This window comes from Schistocerca serialis, chromosome 5 (genome assembly GCF_023864345.2).
Source record: "Schistocerca serialis cubense isolate TAMUIC-IGC-003099 chromosome 5, iqSchSeri2.2, whole genome shotgun sequence".
Taxonomy (NCBI): Eukaryota; Metazoa; Arthropoda; class Insecta; order Orthoptera; family Acrididae; genus Schistocerca; species Schistocerca serialis.
In genome coordinates this window covers 745,552,460-745,567,648 of record NC_064642.1, presented here as the reverse complement: position 1 = coordinate 745,567,648, position 15,189 = coordinate 745,552,460, and the positions used below count along the sequence as shown (strand labels likewise).

Here is a 15,189-nt window from a genome sequence, read left to right as displayed (position 1 = left end):
ATCTTTAGTTTTATCTAAAAATATTTTGATAATTATAAATTGCCAAGTAGAGAGATTGTCAGACAGAACCTACAGATCTGAGCAGTATTCCAAATATCAATTATAGCTGCAGAAGCTGTGGATCAGCAGTAAATTTTTTAAATGTGTGAAAGTTTGGTATTCTTTTGATCTTATCTAGCATTGCGCTGATGAGAATTTTTTGTTTGTGTAATACATTGTTCTGGTGTACATAAAGAGATCTCTACTAGCTACATACAACCTTAAGCTGGGCTGATTTTGTTTTAGTTACTCATTTTTATGGTTACGACCAAGTAAGAAGATGGATGCATGGTGTATTTACAGCATAGAGAGATGGGGGGATGCTTTGCAGCATGGCTAGTGTGTTCCTTGCATTTGTCCCATGCCACACACTTCAGCCATTGCCTACTTCAGTAACTGATAACATTGGGGTAAACACCACACTGAGCCACAGTTTCTGTTTATGGTATTCCATAGAAAAATTGTGCTCTCAGAAAAACTCTCACAGTCACTTGTTAGTGTAATATAATGTATATACTTTACGCCAGCCAAAATGGATATCACAGATGCCAAGTACCTGTCTCTGACAACTTGGTGCCGGAGACTGCAGTCGTGTGTGTGTGTGTGTGTGTGTGTGTGTGTGTGTGTGTGTGTGTGTGTGTGTGTGTGTGTATGTGTGTCATTTATTTTTGATGAAGGCCATGCTGGACAAAAGCTTATTTGTGACAGTGTTTTTGTTATGCATATCTGTGATTCAGCATCTCTGCTATATAGTGAGTAGCAACATTCCTTTTCTAATATTATCATAGGGTATATGTTCACAAAAATTTCCTCTCAATATTTCTGACATACATTTTAACTCTTTTTTTCTATTCTCCTCTTTGTAAGTTCTGATCACATGTTATAATATAAGTAATTTATATTTACATGTAATGTCTTTAATTTTCCAGTAAAATATGTATGTCTACATTTCTAATTGAAAGATGTGTGGAGCAATGTAAGAGATATACATGAAGCTTAAGACTTTGCTACAACTGCAAGGAAAAAGATAAATAGCAAAAATATGTGTGGTACTTACCTAAATAAGGGGACACATAGCAGATGTCTACAACATGTATTCTGCTAAATACTACTAATAATACTAACAAAATCAGGCAAAGAAGAAGTTGATTGGTCAGTTGAGCCTAATTTCTATTCGAGAAGAATCCTGGCATAGTTTCTGTGGTGACTGTTGCACATTTTAATCCAATGATAATCTGTTTATTGATAAGCAATATCACAGAAGGGACCATTGTGGACATAGTTGTCTTATGGCAGTGGATGTACGATCCACATATGTCAATCCTAGAGTTTGGAATAGGAGCACAATGCACTCAAAGATATCAGGATGCCATCTTAAATCAATATGTTTGCCTTTTAAGTCATGTGGGGAAATTAGAATTCATGTAAGAGATATCTATATTGCATGGCCACTACTTATGACTGCTTGGAAACAGGAGCTATAATGTGGATTGAGTGGCCACCCTACCCCTTATTAATATGTATGGTGTGTGGATGGGCTACACTTGTACAATTTGTTCTATTGTGGAATGGTGAATGGTAAATTGGTCACCCCTAGTATAGTCACTATTTACAGTAATAGATATGATGCCAAATCCAGATGAAATTCGTAGAACATACATGACCCAGCTAACAGTTCACGGCAGAAGTAATAATCTGCAACAGTCATGTATACTGTTTCAAGACTAGTACAATGTACTCTGATACAAAGAGACAAACATCTTAGTAATAACAATTCACTTGTGTGATTCACATGCCTTGGAGATGGAAGATCAGGTTTTAAAGTCTCAACAATGACACAGTAATTAGTGAGGAAGCACAAGCTCAGATTATGGAAGGATGGGGAAGGAAATGAGGATGGGGGGAGGGAAGGGGGTCCTATTGAAAGGAGCCATCAGTCTCTGGATTCTGAATGGCTGGCCAGGCATTTGAACTGTCACCATTCAAAAAGGCCATGCAAAATTTTGACGCTTATTTGCAATACGCTATCAAAACTAAAAGCCTGGCAGGAAGATGTAAGTTAAGCTCTATGGGAGCTGAGGTCAGTGTTGGTGGAAAAGTGAGATGCTGAACCATGAAGACAACTGGGTTGTGATCAATACATCAATAAGCTCTAATCAACACATCACTGTTTTCTAAGCAAATTTAAACTCCTTTTTCTCTGCAAAATGTATTGTTTCCTATCATCTATGTTACAGTAATTGTATTGATTACTTTTCAGACCTATTAGTGGCTAATTATATGTGGTGTTCTGTGCAGTTGGAAAACTTTGATTACATGCTGATATAATAAAATGTTGTATTATTAATGATTTTTAATATAGAGGTGAAAGTGTGTTACTTACAACTTGTTAAAATATTGTTAATAGTAGAAATCATTGACTAATGCTTTTGATAATTACTTTTCTGCACTTTTATGGTCATAAAATATATGGTTCTATGTTCTTCATTAACTTTGTATGTTGCTTTTGTAATACCTACTGTAATGTGTTAAGTAAGAAGTAAAGTTGACACATAATAATTATTTATTTCTCCTTGCATCAGCTTTAATGAACATGGTGAGCTACCTGCAATGCTCACCACCACCTCAACGGCTGTTATTTAATCTTCCACCTAAGCCATGTCAGACTGTACTGGATTGCTTTCCTAACCTGTGCTGTCAAGAGAGAGGAACCAAAGTATGTCGTCAGCCTAAAAAGTCAATTCTTCCACTGGTTGCTTCAGTCATGCAGGTACAGTAAATTATTGCGAAATGAAGAATCTTACTATATACTAAGTTATAAAAAAATGTTGTAAATGAATAACACACATTGCCCTTTATAGACAAACCCATCCAATAACTAACCACTGAAGGAACAGCAACAATTAACAGTAATATGTAATATTGGAGGATAGGCAATATCAAACATAATATATGCCTTGTCATTCCTTGAAGTTAAAAGTAGGAGAGATAGTTAATTGCTGTTGTTGTGATCTACAGTCCAGAGACTGGTTTGATGCAGCTCTCCATGCTACTCTACCCTGTGCAAGCTTCTTCATCTCCAAGTAACTACTGCAACCTACATCCTTCTGAATCTGCTTAGTGTATTCATCTCTTGGTCTCCCTCTACAACTTTTACCCTCCACACTGCCCTCCAGTACTAAATTGATGATCCCTTAATGCCTCAGAATGTGTCCTACCAACTGATCCCTTCTTTTAGTCAGGTTGTGCCAAAAATTCCTTTTCTCCCCAATTCTATTCAACACCTCCTCATTAGTTACATGATCTACCCAGCTAATCTTCAGCATTCTTCAGAAGTACCACATTTCAAAAGCTTCTCTTCTTTTCTTGTCTAAACTACTTATTGTCCATGTTTCGCTTCCATACATGGCCACACTCCATACAAATACTTTCAGAAAAGACTTCCTGACACTTAAATCTATACTTGATGTTAACAGATTTCTCTTCTTCAGAAATGCTTTCCTTGCCAGAGCCAGTCTACATTTTATATCCTCTCTACTTTAACCATCATCAGTTATTTTGCTACCCAGATAGCAATACTCATCTACTACCGTAAGTGCCTCATTTCCTAATCTAATTCCCCCAGCATCACCTGATTTAATTAGACTACATTCCATCATCCTCATTTTGCATTTGTTGATGTTCATCTTATGTCCTCCTTTCAAGACACTGTCCATTCTGTTCAACTGCTCTTCCAGGTCCTTTGCTGTCTCTGATAGAATTAACAATGTCATGGGCAAACCTCAAAGTTTTTATTTCTTCTCCATGGATTTTAATTCCTACTCCAAAATTTTCTTTTGTTTCCTTTACTGCTAGCTCAATATACAGATTGAATAACATCGAGGATGGCTACAACTCTGTCTCACTCTCTTCCCAACCACTGTTTCCTTTCATACAACTCAACTCTTATAACTGCCATCTGGTTTCTGTACAAATCATAAATAGCCTTTCACTCCCTGTATTTGACCCCTGCTACCTTCAGAATTTGAAAGAGAGTATTCCAGCCATTGTCAGAAGCTTTCTCCAAGTCTACAAATGCTAGAAACATAGGTTTGCCTTTCCTTAATCTATCTTCTATGGTAAGTCATAGGATCAGAATTGCCTCACGTGTTCCAACTTTTCTATGGAATCCAAACTGATCTTCCCCAATGTCGGCTTTAACCAGTTTTTCCATTCGTCTGTAAAGAATTCATGTTAGTATTTTGCAGCCATGACTTATTTAACTGATACGTTATTTTCACACATGTTGACACCTGCTTTCTTTGGGACTCGAATTATTATGAAACTTCCTGGCAGATTAAAACTGTGTGCCAGGCCGAGACTTAAAGTTGGGACCTTTACCTTTCGCGGGCAAGTGCTCTACCAACTGGAATTATTATATTCCTCTATGAGGCGGTTTCCTCTTTCATTCCTTACCCCCAGTCCATGTTCACCTGCTTCTTTTCCTTCTCTTCCTTTCCCTACTATTGAATTCCAGTCCCCCATGGCTATTAAATTTTCATCTCCCTTACCTATCTGAATAATTTCTTTTATTGCACCATACATTTCTTCAATCTCTTCATCATCTGTGGACCTAGTTGGCATATAAACTTGTACTACTGTGGTAGGCGTGGGCTTCGTGTCTACCTTGGCTATAATAATGCATTCACTATGCTGTTTGTAGTAGCTTATGTGCACTCGTATTTTTTTATTCATTATTAAACCTACTCTTGCATTACCCCTATTTGATTTTGTACTTATAACCATTTATTCACCTGACCAGAAGTCTTGTTCCTTCTGCACCAAAGTTCACTAATTCCTGCTATGTCTAACATTAACCTATCCATTTCCCTTTTTAAATTTTCCAACCTACCTGCCCGATTATGGGATCTGACATTCCATGCTCCAGTCTGTAGAATGCGAGTTTCCTTTCTCCAGATAACGATGCCCTCCTGAGTAGTCCCTGCACAGAGACCCAAATGGAGAACTATTTTACCTCCAGATTATTTTACCCCAAGAGGATGCCATCATCACTTAACCATACAGTAAAGCTGCATGCCCTCGAGAAAAATTACAGCTGTAGTTTCCCCTTGCTTTCAGCCATTCACAGTACCAGCACAGCAAGACCGTTTTGGTTAATGTCACAAGCTCAGATCAGTCAATCATCCAGACTGTTGCCCTTGCAACTACTGAAAAGGCTGCTGCCCCACTTCAGAACTACACATTTGTTTGGCCTCTCAACAGATACCCCTCCATTGTGGTTGCACCTATGGTATGGCTATCTGTATTGCTGAGGCATGCAAGACTCCCCACTAACAGCAAGGTCCATGGTTCATTGGGAGGGGGGGTTGATTGTATAAAGGCAAAAGGCAAAATTCTGCTGAAGAAGCTATTAACATTACAAGGAGACAGAATGACACTCCACTATTTACTGTGAGTAGAAGAAAGTTCAATTACTGCTGATAGAATAACTTAAAAAACAAGAAACACTAATTTTAGTTTTCAGAACTCTGGTGTCATACGGGTTCTGCCTCTTTCATTCCCTCCTACCTTTCAATAATTCCACAGCCAATCCCTCCAACCTTTTCAAAGAAGGAATGTACAGGATCCAAAAGCTGCTATTAGTATTTCCTACTTTGAGAGTGCACATTCACCACGAAGTTCATATCATAAAGGTAAGTACTTGCCTGAAATTCTAGCACTGTGTAATGTACAAGATAGGACAAATATTCACACTGTCAGCGATAACAGACTCAAAACAGTAAAATAAATGTGAATGCCATTTAGGTGGACAGAGAGACGAGGAAATGACACAGGAAGAGAGGAGAAAAAGAAGGAGAAGAAACAAGCACGTCCTCAAGATTATTTGTAGGGTGCCGAAAAGATGCTACAGGGGAGGGTGCAACTAAACCTGTGAGATAAAAAAGGAACATGTTTCTCCTATTACAGGAGATCTAGTGAAGAAGTCCCTGATATCAAAATTAAATATCTTGAAAATTAAGCTCATTAGATGAGTGCAACAAATGGTATGTTTATTGCGCAAGCTGTAACAATTGTATACCTAAGTTGTACAAAAGTTTTGAAATAGCTGAGAAAGCTGCTAAGAGGTGGCACTGAGCAGCTTGAACAGCATTAGTGTGCATAATTAAACTTGTCTTCTGCAAGCAGACTTTTTAATTGCATCACAATCTTTTTGAAATGTCCACCAATGGCAGTATAGAAGTGGTGCAAACAAACAGTGATATTTGCTGTCATGTCTTTTAGTGTCTCACCAGAAGTTAATTCAGATGCCACACAGAATCCTAATCCAAGCTCATCAAGGGACAGTGTCTTTCAACATGCCTCACAAGAAGTAGTCCCAAGGGATCAGAGCAGGTGAGCATGGAGGCCAACTGAAAAATTTACAGCAATCCAATGCAATGACTCTAGTCCCAAAGTTTTCATCAAGAAAGTGCAACACCTGTTTGATGTGATGGGGTCTGGCCCCATCTGGCATGAATCACTTGGCACCTGGTCAATCCTACAATGTGACAAATTGTTCCAGAATTTCAACGTAATGTTCACTAGTGATCGTTTCTCACTTGAAAAATGGGCCAATACTGTGTTTGCTGCATACCGTAGCCAAAACAGTAACTTTGGGAGAATACAGTGGTTTCGCTTCACACAAATGGACATTTTCAAAACTCCAAAATTGCCAGTTTTGTTTATTCATGACCCAGTTCAGATGTAAGTGTGCTTCATCTGTGAACCAGATGTAGCCAACAATAAATCTTTCATTACCAATTGCTGTGATAATCTGGATAGCAAAATCAGCCCTCTGTCACACAGCTCATACAGAGAAGGATTGATGGCTTTGGATTTTGGATGGCAACATGGGTGGGCTCTGACTCAGTATCCTTTGCAAGCTGGAATGCTTCAAACCAGTCTCTGCCGCAGTTCTTCAGATGGATTTCCTTGGATTTTGCTGAATAGTTCCACAAACTGCAGTGACTTTTCAGCAGTAACTACAGTTTGCCAGTGGCCAACATTCCCCACTAGAACATCAGTCATTGGAATTTGGCGAAGAGCTTGTTAATGGTTTTCACATTGGGTCCTTTTGGAACATTAAATCATGTTTGAAAACTGTGCCCTGTTGCCATATGACTGTGTTGCACTCTGTGGTATTCCAGCACCAGAAAAATACATTGGCCAGTGGAATACATGATTTCATGGTAGGCTAATCTCCTTTCATGTTTCAATGGTGAAACTGATCGCTCTGAGCTGCAGCACTCTATTTACTGGCATTATGTATTGTGATTACAGTGCCAACTGTTAGTAGCTTATGAACAATTTCAAACCTTATGCATAACACCTGTATAAAATTCTCACAGCTTTCACAATCAACATTCTGTTTCCAGAATGAGATTTAACATTCTGTTTGTTGCACTCATCTATTGCTCTTAGTTTTGGAGATATTTTATTTTGAAATTGGGAACTCTTTTTGGCTACAGACACTACATATTGTCAACATAGGCACTCTTTCTGTGGATATTCATTGCTACTGATAGCTTAGCTTAGTGTCTCCAATATGGAGCATTAAATAAACCTAGCAGATGAGCTAATTAATACTATCATGTATGGTAATTGCTTGCTTGGGCAAAATTGACCAGCCGCATGTCTGAAAGAGGGAGCAGTAATAATGAACTGAAAAGTGGCATAGCACTTGTTGAATGCAGCATTTATGGCACATAAAGGAGACAGAATGAATTATGGATTGCAATTTTTGTTGTTTTTGTGGTCTTCAGTCCTGAGACTGGTTTGACGCAGCTCTCCATGCTACTCTATCCTGTGCAAGCTGCTTCATCTCCCAGTACCTACTGCAGCCTATATCCTTCTGAATCTGCTTAGTGTATCCATCTCTTGGTCTCCCTCTAAGATTTTTACCCTCCACGCTGTCCTCCAGTACTAAATTGGTGATCCCTTGATGCCTCAGAACATGTCCTACCAACCAATCCCTTCTTCTAGTCAAGTTGTGCCACAAACTCCTCTTCTCCCCGATTCTGTTCAATACCTCATCATTAGTTACATGATCTACCCATCTAATCTTCAGCATTCTTCTGTAGCACCACATTTCGAAAGCTTCTATTCTCTTCTTGTCTAAACTATTTATCGTCCATGTTTCACTTCCATACATGGCTACACTCCATACAAATACTTAAATTGTCTAAAAATGAATTAAGCTGGATAGGTTATATGTTGGTTTCAAAGCTGCACATAGTGCCATATTCCTCAGTCAGCACTGGGCAAAATGCTGTAATCCAACATTCTTGTCCTGGGAAAGGACCTATTGGAGATGGTTTGCTTTTGTCTTCCTCCAATCTGTAATAAGCTGTCAAGTATGGACAACTATTACACTTTTGTGCAGTGTTGTGTTTCTAGCACTTTGCATAGGTTTGTAACAAAGAGAAGTACATAGTGAAATCCAGTGTCAGCGCATAGCCTACGCCTTTCACTGATGTACAGGGCACAATAATCTCAGAGTCAAATGTGCTGCCGAACCACAGACCTGGCAGCTATAATCCAACCCCTGTAAGTGTGAAGTAGAGTAGCACAAACACAGAAGGCAGAGAGCTTTAAGCTTTCCTATACTGATAGACATGTTGACAAATATGGGGCAGTCATGTCGGTTTTTTATTAAAGAGAAATGTCAGAGTTCAGGGCTGCATGACACTGTTCAAACACTGAGATCCACATAGACCTCTGGGCTGAGGTGAACTGCTGTACAGTGGCAAAAATGTATGACTCATCTTTTCACAGAAGGTAAATGGAAGCAAGGGAAAGGGTCCAAACAGAGGCCATTTGGAGGGATCATCGGAGCTAGCATTCAGTGAAGGTTACAAATTGGAAAGTATACCAAATATAAAAGTCACCATCGTACAGCAGGTAGTGGGATGTTACTGGTGGTCCTACAGAGATCACTAGCCCATTAATGATGCTAAAGAATAGTGTAACACTCGGCGCAGAGCCTTGACGGTCACCATTCTCTCGGACCCACAGGGATGAGCGATTTACCAACCTTAACAAGAAACAATTGGAGGGATAAAAACTTATGAAAAAGTGGTAGGGGCCTTCCAAAGTTCCAGTCACGGACACTAAGTAAAATGTGATGGGATCAAAAGGTGTCATATGACTTATGTCGCCAAAATTGGCTGCTAGATGTTGATGGGCATTGGGTTTCAAGCTTGGGATGGCAACAGCATCTTTTCAATGTGAAGACAGAATACCTTCTAGCTGAGATTGTGTGTAGACGGAGTCCGTGATCAAAAAGTGTCATATGACTTATGTAGGCCAAAAAGACTGCAGTGATGTGATGGAATTTAGAAAAAGCCTGTCGGATTGTTTTTTCCAACCTAACCAGATGGTTGATGGTTGTGGATCATCCCTCCCTGAAATCAGACTCACAGGAAAAAAAAGGCCCCAAGGCTTGAGAACCCAATACAGTCACTGAGCTGCAGTCCTTTTGAGCACTTTGCAGAGCATGTTGGTGAGGATAATTAGTTGTTAGATATGAAACTTCCTGGCAGATTAAAACTATGTGCCCGACCGAGACTAGAACTCGGGACCTTTGCCTTTTGCGGGCAAGTGCTCTACCATCTGCGCTACCGAAGCACGACTCACGCCCGGTACTCACAGCTTTACTTCTGCCAGTATCTCGTCTCCTACCTTCCAAACTATACAGAAGCTCTCCTGCGAACCTTGCAGAACTAGCACTCCCGGAAGAAAGGATATAGCGGACACATGGCTTAGCCACAGCCTGGGGGATGTTTCCAGAATGAGATTTTCCCTCTGCAGCAGAGTGTGCGCTGATATGAAACTTCCTGCCAGATTAAAACTGTGTGCCTAACCAAGACTCGAACTCGGGACCTTTGCCTTTTGCGGGAAAGTGCTCTACCATCTGAGCTACCGAAGTACGACTCACGCCCGGTACTCACAGCTTTACTTCTGCCAGTATCTCGTCTCCTACCTTCCAAACTTTACAGAAGATCTCCTGCAAACCTTGCAGAACTAGCACTCCCGGAAGAAAGGATATAGCGGACACATGGCTTAGCCACAGCCTGGGGGATGTTTCCAGAATGAGATTTTCACTCTGCAGCGGAGTGTGCGCTGATATGAAACTTCCTGGCAGATTAAAACTGTGTGCCCAACCGAGACTCGAACTCGGGAACTTTGCCTTTCGCGGGCAAGTGCTCTACCATCTGAGCTACCGAAGCACGACTCATGCCCGGTACTCACAGCTTTACTTCTGCCAGTATTTCGTCTCCTACCTTCCAAACTTCACAGAAGCTCTCCTGCGAGCCTTGCAGAACTAGCACTCCCGGAAGAAAGGATATAGCGGAGACATGGCTTCGCCACAGCCTGGGAGATGTTTCCAGAATTAGATTTTCACTCTGCAGCAGAGTGTGCGCTGATATGAAACTTCCTGGCAGATTAAAACTGTGTGCCGAACCGAGACTCGAACTCGTTTTCATATGTTTATACATCATTTACAAATAAACTGAAGAGGATAGGTCCCATTGCAAGTCATGAGGTACACCATACTGAATGCTTCTAACTTCTGATGTATACAAGTTTTTAATGATTACATATTGCCTCCTGTTACTGAGATTTGATGTTATCCAGTCTGCCCCATGTCCATGAATCTGTAGTCTGTAGTTCTTTATTAGGACTGCATAACTAATTGTATCAAATGTCTCCTGTTGTCCATGAGCTACACAATAAATTCTGTTAATAATTCAATTGCTGTTTCTGTTGATTTCTATTTCTGGTATCTATGCTGTGCTAGAGTTACTACATTATGCTTTTCCATGTAATCAGTTAGTCTATTGAGCATTAGCATTTATAATATTTTGGAGAAACCTGTAACTAAAGACACTGGTCTGTATTGTTAGGATCATCAGCCTTTCCCTTTTTATACACAGGTACTACTTTGCTTAGTTTAAGTTGATCAGGGAATACTCCTCCTTGGAGTGAACAGTTGATTTCTGCTGCCACCTGCTTGGTTAGGTGGTTTGACACTTCATCATCTTCAGCAGACTTTTTTGTCTTTAGTTTTTGTGTAACCTTTGTCACATTTACATCTACATACATACTCCACTAGCCACCATACTGAGCATGGTGACGAGTAACCTGTACCACTAGTAGTCATTTCCTTTCCATGTTCCACTCACAAATAGAGCATAGGAAAAATGACTCTCTCTACTCCTTAGAATGAGCCAAAATTTCTTGTATCTTATCTTCGTGATCCTTAAGTGAAATGTACGTTATCAGCAGTAGAATCACTCAGCAATCAGCTTCAAATTCTGGTTCTCTAAATTTTCTCAGTATTGTTCCTCAAAAAGAACTTTCCATGCCTCCAGGGATTCCCATTTGAGTTTCCGAAGCATCTCTGCAATATCTATGTGTTGTACAAACATAATGATAATAAATCTAGCAGGCCATCTATGAACTGCTTTGATGTCCTCCTTTAATCTGACCTGATGTGGATCCCAAACAATCGAGCAGTACATAATCCTTTCATATTTTTGGGCCACAGATGTAATAATATTTTAATATTTCCACCATTTGACTGCACAAATTTCTTTATTTTATATTACTATCATGATTTTGGCCTTAAGCTATTTATCGAGTACAACAATGCTAGTTATTATTAAACTTCATTGTGTAAAGTCATCGTCTAGATCTATTGAACTGGGTGTCCCAGTCTGGTATAAAATAACTTAAAATATATGGAAAACAGGTAGCAGACATGTTTTCCAGCCGTATAACAACTGAGCCACAAAATGAATTTCAGTACAGTAGTTACATGTACAGTCAACATGTAACTACTGTACTGATGTTCATTGTGTGGCTTAGTTGTTGTAAGGCTGGAAAATGTGGTTGCTACCTGTCTGCCATATATTTTGGTGATTGTATACCTACCTACATGTTGGGACACCCAGTTCAATAGATTTAGATGATGACTTTACTTAACAAAGTCTTATTATACCCAACATTGTTGTATAATAGCTTAAGGCTCAAATGGTAGAAATATCATTCAGGCAGACACAAAGGAATTACAGACATCGGTTGCAAGTGGGCACTGATTTAAATCAATGGGAAAAGTTGAAAATATGTGCTGGACTGGGATTCAAACCTGGGTTTCCTGCTTACTAGGCAGATGCTCTGACCACTAGCAGTGGTCATCACAACTGCACAGACTACCCTAGTATGCCTCCCATAAGACCCCAATCCTCAACTTATCTACACACTACGATTGTAGTTCCCCTTGCCCATTATCCTCATTACTTGCAGCATTCTACACTTATAGTCTGCAAACCACCGTGAGGTGCATGGCACAAGGTACACCCCATTGTAACAGCTATTAGGGTTTCTTCCTGTTCCATTGTCACACAGAACATGGGAAGAATGATTGATTGAGTACCTCCATGTATGCAGTAATTATTCTAATCTCATCTTCATGATCCCTATGTGTCATACATAGGGAGCTGTGGTATATTCCTAGAGTAATCATTTAAAGCCAGTTCTTGAAACTTTGTTAATAGGCTTTCTCGGGGTAGTTTAAGTGTATCTTCAACAGTCTTCCAGTTCAGATCCTTCAGTATCTCTCTGACACTTTCCCATAAATCAAACAAAGCTGTGACCATTCTTGCTGCCCTTTTCTATATACATTCAGTATTCGCAATTAGTCCTATCTGATATGGGTCCCACACACTTAAGCAATATTCTAGAAATGGTTGCAAGAGTGATTTGTAAGCAATCTCCTTTGTAGATTGATAGCCCTTCGCCAGTATTCTACCAATAAACCAAAGTCTACCACCTGCTTCACCCACGAGTGAATCTATGTGATCATTCCATTTTGTATCCCTACAAAGTGTTACACCCAGGTAATTTGTATGAGTTGGCCAATTCCAACAGTGACTCAGTGATATTAAAGACATAGGATATTATTTCACAATTTTACATTATTGAATATTTAAAGCAAGTTGCCAATCTCTGCACCACTCTGCAATCTTATCAAGATCTGACTGAAAATTTATGCAGCTTTTTTCAGATAGTACTTCATTATAGGTAACTGCATCATCCGCAAAAAGCCTGATTTTACTATTAATATTGTCTGCAAGGTCATTAATAAACAACATGAGCAGCAAGGGTCCCTACACACTTCCCTGGGGCACACCCGAAGTTACTTCGACATCTGATGATGACTCTCCATCTAAGATAACCTGGTGCATCCTCCCTACTCAGCCTAGTCACAAATTTCACTTGATACCCTATAAGATCGTACTTTTGACAGTAAGCATAGATATGGTGCTGAGTGAAACAATTTTTGGAAATCAAGAAATACGGCATCTACCTGACTGCTTTGATCCACAGCTTTCAGTATATTGTATGAGGAAAGTGCGAGTTGGGTTTCACATAATCAATGTTTTTGAAATCCATGGTGGTTGGCGTTGTGAATGTCGTTCTCTTCAAAATACCTCATTATGTTTGAGCCGAGAACATGTTCTACGATTCTACAACAAATCACTGTCAAGGATATAGGCCAGTAGTTTTGTGAATCATTTCTCACCCACAAATTCAGTACAGAATCTGACAGGGATTCCATCAGGCCCTGGAGCTTTGTTCAGTTTTAACGATTTCAGCTGTTTATCAACACCACTGACACTAATACTTATTTCACCGATTCCCGTAAGAGTTTGAGCCTGGTGTGCATCCGCATTCAAACACTTGAGCAGTGCTCACAAATAGCTTGCACCAGCTCCTATGTGTAGTCTTGTTTAAGACTGAACTACACCTTCCTAAAATTTTGCCAATAAAATGAAGTTGACCATTCACCTTCCTCATGTGCTCATTCCATTTCAAATCACATTGCAGCATTGCACACCAATATTTGAATGATATGACTGCATCAAGCAGAACACTACTTATACTGTATCTGAACATTATATGATTGTTTTTCCTATTCATCTGCATTAACTCACATTCTTCTAGATTTAGAGCCAGCTGCCAATCATCGCACCAACTAGAAATTTTATCTGTCATCTTGTATCCTCCCAGAGTCACTCAACTTCAACACCTTCCCATACACCAAAGCATCAACAAACCACAGATTGCTGCCCACCCTGTCTGCCAGATGATTTACATATACAGAAAACCATGGCAGTCCTATCACAATGCTCTGGGGGACTCCTGACGATGCGCTTGTCTCCGATGATCACTCACCACCGAGGACAACTTACTACGTTCTATTACTTAAGGAGTCTTCAAGCCACTCACATATCTAGGGACCTATTCCACATGCTTGTATGTTTCTTAGCAGTCTGCAGTGGGCACCCTGTCAAATGCTTTTCGGAAATCTAGAAATATGGAATTTGCCTATTGCCCTTCATCCATAGTTGGTAGTATATCATGTAAGAAAAGGGCTAGCTGATTTTCACGTGAGCCACACTTTCTAAAACTGTGCTGATTCGTTGCTATAAACTACTTGGTCTCATACAAATTTACTATATTCAAATTCAGAATATGTTTGAGAATTTTGCAGCAAACTTATGTTAAGGATATTGACCTGTTATTTAGCAGGCCCAGTCCTTTACCTTTCACCACTTTTTACACAGTACAATAATGGAAATTCTTCTACAGAATACAAGCAGAAAATTTTTCAGTTTGTTTTCAAATGTTACTTTGTCGTCTGTCAGACATTTCATATCACTGAATGAGTGACAAAGTTTGGTTGCAGCATTGTACACACTTTTTTGTATTAAAGACAATATTAATGTGAAGTTATGAATGTCATATTGTAATTATGCACATTATTGTTCTTGTGAACTGCAGTGGCTTGTTTACAACAAACTTCATGACGAAATAAATATACTGTGAAGTAGTAGTCAAAACGGCTGACTCCTTAAACCGATGTTTACAAAATGAGTGTGCATAGTATTCTTACAGCATATTTTCGAGTAATGAAGACTTTCTAAGTTACCCCAGGACATTAGGCCACACACAGTCACTGAATTAAAATGTACAAAATGTCAACTTATTGATCTCTCTCCCCCTATGAATGACAAAGATTCTAAATGTAAATGTGGGTAAATG

At 39.5% G+C, this 15,189-nt stretch overlaps 1 protein-coding gene across 1 annotated transcript in view; it reads left to right on the top strand.

The window, feature by feature from the left end:
* LOC126482204 (uncharacterized) overlaps positions 1 to 2,818 on the top strand; it is a 44,563-nt gene extending 41,745 nt beyond the window's left edge. Inside the window, exon 4 of the mRNA XM_050106183.1 lies at positions 2,622 to 2,818. Within this exon, the coding sequence (XP_049962140.1) occupies positions 2,622 to 2,818 (197 nt within the window). The remainder of the gene's footprint in view (positions 1 to 2,621) is intronic.
* Positions 2,819 to 15,189: the final 12,371 nt, after the last annotated feature.